Source organism: Bolinopsis microptera, chromosome 9, assembly GCF_026151205.1.
Source record: "Bolinopsis microptera isolate Bmic1 chromosome 9, MBARI_Bmic_1.0, whole genome shotgun sequence".
Classification (NCBI taxonomy): domain Eukaryota; kingdom Metazoa; phylum Ctenophora; class Tentaculata; order Lobata; family Bolinopsidae; genus Bolinopsis; species Bolinopsis microptera.
The window spans coordinates 2,730,931-2,741,002 of NC_087080.1; the positions used below are offsets into that span (position 1 = coordinate 2,730,931).

At 35.1% G+C, this 10,072-nt stretch overlaps 1 protein-coding gene across 1 annotated transcript; it reads right to left on the reverse strand.

Moving 5' to 3' along the window:
- Window positions 1–53: 53 nt before the first annotated feature.
- Window positions 54–1,233, reverse strand: LOC134820449 (probable enoyl-CoA hydratase). Its single transcript, XM_063830833.1, is given in 2 exon segments — window positions 54–418; window positions 421–1,233. Coding segments are annotated over 2 exon segments (864 nt in total). The 5' UTR covers window positions 1,232–1,233; the 3' UTR covers window positions 54–365.
- Between the last annotated feature and the right edge of the window lie 8,839 nt (window positions 1,234–10,072).

A 10,072-nucleotide genomic window follows, 5' to 3' on the forward strand; every position in this document is an offset into this window, starting at 1 on the left:
TTGCAAAACTAATTTTAGATAATCACGATGATTGTGATGAATAAAAGTTTAAATTCTTGATTTCTACATGAAATTCATTGATAAAATATTGCATATTCCATTGTAAAAAAAATATATGGGTACTGTATTGTGATGAAGATACATAATCAGTAGATCTACGATACTTCAGAACTAAATGTTAAAAATCAGTCATGCATTAAACTTTCCAATAAATTATTTTAAAAAGGATTTGTTTTTCACCTAAGTTCACTATACTACCTAAGTTCACTGTACCAAAACTAGAAAATTGTTAACTAACTTCTAATAGTTATATCTGAATGCAGTCAATAATTTATAAAAATACATTATAAATATGACTTATGAATTCATTCATCTGTAAACTGAGGTATTCGCTTCTGCCTGAAGGCACTCATGCCTCTTTTTGGTCTTTAGTTGCAAAGGAAGCATAGAACAGTCGCTTTTCGTAGTCCAAACCAAGTTGCAGTGAAGTTTCATACGCAGCATTGACAGCTTCTTTATTCAAAGCAACAGCAATCTTCGAAAATGAAGCAATCTTTTGTGCAGTTTCCACAGCCTTGTCAACAAGTTCATCTACAGGAAAAATTTGAGCAGCAAGTCCTATCTGCTTAGCCTCTTGTGCATCAATGAAGTTGCCTGTCAGACACATTTCCATAGCCTTGCTTTTCCCAACAGATCGAGTGAGCCTCTGTGTACCCCCAGCTCCAGGCAATACACCCAAAGTAATTTCTGGTTGACCAAACTTTGCTTTCTCGCCAGCATAGATAAAGTCACACATCATTGCAAGCTCGCAACCACCTCCAAGGGCAAAACCGTTGACAGCAGCAATAATCGGCTTTTTAGCTTTAGTGACATTCTCCAAGTCATTGAATAATCCTCCCATGTAAGTATCAGCAAAAGAAAGGGACTCCATCATCTTAATGTCAGCTCCAGCAGCAAATGCCCTTGAGGAACCAGTGAGGACAATGGCTCCAATGTCACTGTCAGCATTGGCATCAAGTACAGCAGCGTTGAGATCTGTAATGACTTGCTGGTTGATAGAATTAAGAGCCTTTGGTCTGTTCAGTGAAATAAGAGCTACTTTTTCACGTTTTTCAACAAGAACAGTCTCATATGCTGATGCATCACAATTGAGAAATCGAAGACCACCGAGGTTTGAAAGGCCTCTTCTTGAAAAGACTTTTCCTATCATTTCCACCTGCTGGTATTTCATAGTTATTAATAATAAATGGTTGCATATTGTTGGGGGGGGGGGGGGGGGGGGGGGGGGGTTGTCAACATGTAATGTTATACCACTGAGAAAAAAGAGCAAAACAGCAGAGTCAATTGATGTACATGGGTGATCAACAATCATTAAATTAAGTTTACTCATTTAACATAATAATTTTAGCTAGCAAATCAAGGTTCTTGGGATGAAATTGAATTGACAAGTACGACCCCTTAAAGGCATAGTCTATAGATGAAGGGGCCGTAGACTCTGGTGGCTTTGGTCTGCACAACCCTCTAGAGATCTGGAGAAGCTGGATTACCTCAGTGAGTTCTTGGGAAGTAGAAATTGTTGATGTTTGAAACAGAAACTACGAAATTCATATATTATATCGCTACTTGTTAACCAATTGGAATCACATATTTACCACGTTTTCGACATTTTTCAGTGGTGATCGACATTAATAACTCTACCGGTCGATCACCCAGGTAATCCAATTTATTAAAATGAGGTGGTAAAAAGTCTACTGAGTGCTAAGCTACATGTACAGCTTCGTTGTAGCGCTTACTGTAATGAAAATAAAGCAATGTACACAATTACAAATTAGGAACTTAAAAGACAGTGTAATTGTAAATTATGACAATTTACCGAAGTATTTACTAAGTGACAGTTCACAGTGAATGGGTGAACGATAATTCACGTTTGAAGTTTTATTTATTGCATGGCGCACATTTTCTTTAAAAAAAACAGTTTCAGACAATACAACGCTCGATTTTAAAGTAATAATTTGCCATAATGCGCGGCGCGAGGTTTTTAAAATATTGTAATTGTTTGTTCCATTGTTTATTTATCATTGTAATGATAATCAAAATTAAACTAATTGTTTTTTACTTGGTGATCGTTTTGTGTGAAAGTGTATTTCCTAATTTGATAGAATGCCATGCTGTGACCTTCAATTTTGGATCTGAATCATATCATGAATATTGAATATACGCGCGCGCAGCTGGCTGCGTGGGCCGTACATGGCGCATGTAGCATGATATGAAATTATTTTGTATTTGTGACTCCGTATTTGTTCAGCACGTGGTCTAGTATCTCAGTACATGCCGTCAAATCATATTATTCGTTTCATAATGCAAGTCTAGTGGCATTTGTTTCACCCTATAATGTATAAAACACCTAGCTAACTTCAAACTGAAGGTCCAATTTAGAATCATTCATGATCAGTTTTTGATTCTTGAAGCGTATCCATATATTCCACTTATTTTAATGATGAAGAACCTTAACACTAAATCACGATACTTATGTCTTAACGGGTGATACTCGTAAAATATCTGTTCCATATATTGTACGGGCGAAATAGTTGGTCGCGCGCAGTACGCCGCGCTTTTGGTGTTGACCATTGGCGGCAGGTACTTTTTGTCCTATTACGTCACGGCGCACTACTGCAAATACATTACACACTGATATAAGGCTTCTCTCACAGTTTATGTTAGAAATCAAACCTAATTAGATCATCGATCAGTTAGTGATATCAACAAAGAAAACAAAATATTGAAACAACGGATTATAATATACAATGGTTATCTTTCTAAATCCAGTGCAGTGAGTATACTAATACAGTGTATCATTATGAACTGGAAATATCATCTTAATTTCTTTGATAGGAGCAACATCTATTAATTGTTTCGATATTATTATTAAGACTCAATCTTCAAGTTCAAGCCTTCGGCATCATTGTAAGAGGATTTGTAGAAGAACATTTCGGCAGTAACTGAAAGTAATTCATTTTAATTGATCAAAGATGTTGAAACTCGGTTTATCAATATCAGATGGTTTGGGACATGATGCATTACTGATTTTACTACAAAAACTTTACCCACAATTATGACTGTTTACAATATTGAATATTAAGCCTACTGCAGTGTGACTAAATTGTATTTGTAAGCCATATATTCCAAAAATTCTAATATGTTCTCACCTATATATAGTGTATGTTTTACAGTTTAAGGAGAAGGAGACCATTAACATTACATAGAGTATAAATTATTCCCAGCAGTACATTATCTTCCAGAAATAGCCGTTTTCATGTCAGAGAGGTCCTTCGCCGCACTATCAGTATCACACAATGGCAGGTCAGTCCATCAGTAACTGAAAATAAAACAAATTACGTCAGTGTTGCTATTAAGAGCAAATATTTAGATACAAACTGGTGTTATTGGGAAGGTTGGTATTCGTTCGTATTTCTGTCGATAAATGGTTACATTTTCATGTACCATTTCTCGACAAAAATGGGCAATTAGTGCGTGTACATGGTTAATGTTGAATTTTAAGTGGAATGATACGCCTATGTGCAGTGTTCACCCTACAGCGTGTAAAGGGATGTGTGTAAAGTATGATTATTTATAGATTACTGTAATAAAGTAATGACAAAGTAAGCGATCGTGTACATCTCGTTATAACATTTCGGTCATGAAGTTGAAATATTACAACAATATATTATTTTATTTGCCCACTTCTCTTGGAGAGAATTTAGGTAAGGTACGTGTGCTAATTGTACATAATTTTGATAGGAGCTTTAACGAAAATCTAATACCAAATTGGTCGCCAAATTGAATATGGGATACCCAGGAGGAATAAGAGGATTATTGGGACAAAAGTGGAACATTTGTTACATCGGTTCTAGACATGAAGTGATTCCCAAACTTGGTTTAAGTATTCCTTTAAGTCATTATATGTGGTTGCGGCGGTATAGTTCAAAATCTGAAACAATATGGTCAAGATTGCTTGACTGATTTTGTAAGCTAAAAGATTGTCATTTGCATCGATAATTTTATCAAATCATTATAATTTTACCGGATCTGACGAGAATTCTGTTTAGTTTGAACAGGATATTTGACCACTGCCTCCCTTGCAAACCACATCTTTGTTTTGGGTACCGCTCTTGAGTTTTGGTTCTGTTGAAAATCTTATCCTGCAAGTAGTTGACTTATAAGTCTACAAATTTGCACAGAAATAAAATAACCTATTTCACAACCAAGTTGCATTCAAGTTAACAATAAATGACATTAGAAAATGATTTCACGATTTAATTTCATTAGAAACTGAGTCTATTAAAAAAATTCGAAAATTTCATCGAAACATATAATAGTAAACGACTAAATTAGCACTGTCTTACTTAGAGGGGTATGCGGAAATTATGATAAATTTACTTTGTGAGAATCTGAGATAACAAGATCAGAGTAGGTCACCTTCGGGTTTTATCTTACGTGATTGTGATCCAGTTCCAGGGGAAGTGTTGTCCGTAAACGAGCTTCAGCGAAAAAGCAAAGGGGAGAATAACAGTATAACTCCTCTATCATATTCTAGTAAAATGTAGCAGTGCTGATTTGTTCGTCGTCTTCTGCAGGATGGTACTCTAGCGCTTTTCTAAGATCTGTCCGACTCTGCCCAAACACCTGGATAAATATATTGAATTAGTGAGATGTATCAATTTAATTACGTTTAAATAATTTAACTTTAAGTTTACAATGACACAAATGTATAACCTACCAACAGAGAAGAAGACAGTTTTGAAGAACCTTGATTGATGAGATAGTTAAAGTTAAGAAAGAGTAGTATTATAGCACGGGGTTTTAATTCACCTGTTGGATTTTTCCCTCCTCTATCATATTCTAGTCAAATGTAGCAGTGCTTATTATTAATAAATATGTTCACCATCTTCTGCAGGATGGTACCCTAGCGATTTTCTAAAATCTGTCCGACTCTGCCCAAACATCTGGATAAATATATTGAATTAGTGAGATGTATCAATTTAATTACGTTTAAATAATTTAACTTTTAGTTTACAATGACACAAATGTTTAACCTACCAACGTCCAACAGAGAAGAAGACAGTTTTTACCTGTTGTAATATAAATTAAAAACTTATCAGTAGAAAATGATATTTAAAAATCACTTGCTTACATTCTCCATTCTCCATAACGAAAACTTAACTCTGCTTGTTCTCGTTAAAAGTTAACAGTACTTCATCTTGCACTAGATCAGTCCTGGCTAACGAAATTTTGAAGAGTATTAGTTCATGATAATCTCACTGAGTTAAATATTTACCGTATTTATACCGTTAAAAGCACACATTTTAAGGTTACTAAGTAACGACAAAAACCAGTAAAGAGGACTTATTCACACGGATACTAAATACTCAAGTACTAATTAACAGCAAATTTGTTAAAAATATATATTTTATTTTAAAAGGAGGTTATCATACATTTAAAGAGTGTACACCGTCAGATCATTTTCCGATTGTATGTAGGATTTTTACTCCTGTACTGCAGTGTACAAAGGCGATGAAATCAAGGGTTCTGTAATCTATTGTCTATAAGTCTGATTTAAACTAATTAACTAAGATATTTAAAGATGAAACTGTCCGGGACCTGGAGACGATCAATTTAGTTCCAAAATGGCGTGTTCAGTCAGCTAACCAAAAACATTATTAACACTAGACTACAACTATGTCACGTCATTAATAGCCAATGATAATTGCACTTTCTACGGATTCGATTATACAATTATAGCGATACTGGGTTAGAAAGACGCGTGATATCTCTTGGATTATCACCATGGTAACTGGGAGGTGTTCAGACTCAAAAGATTTACTTTACAAACTGAGGTCTATGTTTTAATATCCATGTTCAACGGATAATTGAAGCTTAAATAGTAGGTATGATAAAATGTAATATTTACACAAATGGGTTCTTGTTATTATAAGCAAATCATTCAGTACACACTGAGTGTAAACGGATGTTTGGGAATTGGGAGTTGGGACACACCTTAGAAACACTTAATAGCTAATCGTAGTAGCCTTACGTTTAATACCCGATATATAACTGGTGTCCCTCACGTTATTATATCAGGTCTGTTACTATGGAAACGTCCGAGGGGCTAGCTAAAGAATTCAACTTGGAAGTTTAGTCACAGTTCAATAAAAATTACTGCCACTAAAAGTAAAAGCCATGATGATTAGTGTACTCTACGCATTCAATTATAACAATTTACTTGGTTAGCAAATCGCGTGATATCTCTGGAATTATCACCATGGTAACTAGGAGATGTTCAAACTCAAAAGATTTACTTTACAAACTGAGGTCTATGTTTTAATACACAAATGGGTTCTTGTTATTATAAGCAAATCGTTCAGTACACACTGAGTGTAAACGGATGTATGGGAATTGGGACACACCTTAGAAACAATTAATAGCTAATCGTAGTAGCCTTACATTTAATAACCGATATATAACTGGTGTCCCTCACGTTATTATATCAGGTCTGTAATTACTATGGAAACGTCCGAGGGGCTAGTTAAAGAATTCAACTTGGAAGTTTAGTCACAGTTCAATAAAAATTACTGCCACTAAAAGTAAAAGCCATGATGATTAGTGTACTCTACGCATTCAATTATAACAATTTACTTGGTTAGCAAATCGCGTGATATCTCTGGAATTATCACCATGGTAACTAGGAGGTGTTCAAACTCAAAAGATTTACTTTACAAACTGATGTCTATGTTTTAATACACAAATGGGTTCTTGTTATTATAAGCAAATCGTTCAGTACACACTGAGTGTAAACGGATGTATGGGAATTGGGACACACCTTAGAAACACTTAATAGCTAATCGTAGTAGCCTTACATTTAATAACCGATATATAACTGGTGTCCCTCACGTTATTATATCAGGTCTGTTACTTATACTATGGAAACGTCCGAGGGGCTAGCTAAAGAATTCAACTTGGAAGTTTAGTCACAGTTCAATAAAAATTACTGCCACTAAAAGTAAAAGCCATGATGATTAGTGTACTCTACGCATTCAATTATAACAATTTACTTGGTTAGCAAATCGCGTGATATCTCTGGAATTATCACCATGGTAACTAGGAGGTGTTCAAACTCAAAAGATTTACTTTACAAACTCAAAAGATTTACTTTACAAACTGAGGTCTATGTTTTAATACACAAATGGGTTCTTGTTATTATAAGCAAATCGTTCAGTACACACTGAGTGTAAACGGATGTATGGGAATTGGGACACACCTTAGAAACACTTAATAGCTAATCGTAGTAGCCTTACATTTAATAACCGATATATAACTGGTGTCCCTCACATTAGTATATCAGGTCTGTTACTATGGAAACGTCCGAGGGGCTAGTTAAAGAATTCAACTTGGAAGTTTAGTCACAGTTCAATAAAAATTACTGCCACTAAAAGTAAAAGCCATTATGACTAGTGTACTCTACGCATTCAATTATAACAATTTACTTGGTTAGCAAATCGCGTGATATCTCTGGAATTATCACCATGGTAACTAGGAGATGTTCAAACTCAAAAGATTTACTTTACAAACTGAGGTCTATGTTTTAATACACAAATGGGTTATTGTTATTATAAGCAAATCGTTCAGTACACACTGAGTGTAAACGGATGTATGGGAATTGGGACACACCTTAGAAACAATTAATAGCTAATCGTAGTAGCCTTACATTTAATAACCGATATATAACTGGTGTCCCTCACGTTATTATATCAGGTCTGTTACTATGGAAACGTCCGAGGGGCTAGCTAAAGAATTCAACTTGGAAGTTTAGTCACAGTTCAATAAAAAGTATTGCCACTAAAAGTAAAAGCCATGATGATTAGTGTACTCTACGCATTCAATTATAACAATTTACTTGGTTAGCAAATCGCGTGATATCTCTGGAATTATCACCATGGTAACTAGGAGGTGTTCAAACTCAAAAGATTTACTTTACAAACTGAGGTCTATGTTTTAATACACAAATGGGTTCTTGTTATTATAAGCAAATCGTTCAGTACACACTGAGTGTAAACGGATATATGGGAATTGGGACACACCTTAGAAACACTTAATAGCTAATCGTAGTAGCCTTACATTTAATAACCGATATATAACTGGTGTCCCTCACGTTATTATATCAGGTCTGTTACTTATACTATGGAAACGTCCGAGGGGCTAGCTAAAGAATTCAACTTGGAAGTTTAGTCGCAGTTCAATAAAAATTACTGCCACTAAAAGTAAAAGCCATGATGATTAGTGTACTCTACGCATTCAATTATAACAATTTAATTGGTTACCAAATCGCGTGATATCTCTGGAATTATCACCATGGTTACTAGGAGGTGTTCAAACTCAAAAGATTTACTTTACAAACTCAAAAGATTTACTTTACAAACTGAGGTCTATGTTTTAATACGCAAATGGGTTCTTGTTATTATAAGCAAATCGTTCAGTACACACTGAGTGTAAACGGATGTATGGGAATTGGGACACACCTTAGAAACACTTAATAGCTAATCGTAGTAGCCTTACATTTAATAACCGATATATAACTGGTGTCCCTCACGTTATTATATCAGGTCTGTTACTTATACTATGGAAACGTCCGAGGGGCTAGTTAAAGAATTCAACTTGGAAGTTTAGTCACAGTTCAATAAAAATTACTGCCGCTAAAAGTAAAAGCCATTATGACTAGTGTACTCTACGCATTCAATTATAACAATTTACTTGGTTAGCAAATCGCGTGATATCTCTGGAATTATCACCATGGTAACTAGGAGGTGTTCAAACTCAAAAGATTTACTTTACGAACTCAAAAGATTTACTTTACAAACTGAGGTCTATGTTTTAATACACAAATGGGTTCTTGTTATTATAAGCAAATCGTTCAGTACACACTGAGTGTAAACGGATGTATGGGAATTGGGACACACCTTAGAAACAATTAATAGCTAATCGTAGTAGCCTTACATTAAATAACCGATATATAACTGGTGTCCCTCACGTTATTATATCAGGTCTGTTACTATGGAAACGTCCGAGGGGCTAGTTAAAGAATTCAACTTGGAAGTTTAGTCACAGTTCAATAAAAATTACTGCCACTAAAAGTAAAAGCCATGATGATTAGTGTACTCTACGCATTCAATTATAACAATTTACTTGGTTAGCAAATCGCGTGATATCTCTGGAATTATCACCATGGTAACTAGGAGGTGTTCAAACTCAAAAGATTTACTTTACAAACTGAGGTCTATGTTTTAATACACAAATGGGTTCTTGTTATCATAAGCAAATCGTTCAGTACACACTGAGTGTAAACGGATGTATGGGAATTGGGACACACCTTAGAAACAATTAATAACTTAACACATCAGCCTTATATCTAATAACCGATATATAACTGGTGTCCCTCACGTTGTATCAGGTCTGTTACTGTGGAATAACGTCCGAGGGGCAAGTTAAAGAATTCAACTTGGAAGTTTAGTCACAGTTCATTATTTGGTAAAATGAACAGGGACTCCATGAAATGCCGTTAATAAACATTACTGCCACTGGATTACAATTGTGTCACGTCATTTCTAGCCAATGATTTAGATTATTATTATCATACGATATTTGGAGTACCTGCAGCATAAGGAGAACTCGAAATTCTAGTCTTGAACATATAGTTCAAGGGATATAGTTATAGCAAAAACGATCGGGTTAGGTCGCATCGACAATGCCAATAGCAAAAATATGTTTGATCTTCAAAATTACACTAAGGTAAGCGACAAAAACCTTCATTTACATTGGCATGCACCACAATATTCGTTTGTTCATCTGCATATGCAGGTAGCAGCTTAATTATGGCCCACTGAATGACTGAACCGTAATATTGATTGATGCAGATACACCGGTCAGATTGAATCTGGAAACAATCAAACAAATGACATGCAACTCAGCAAGCGATCAAATTAAAGCTGGAAGTGAATAGAATCTGTTATCGAATGTTAAG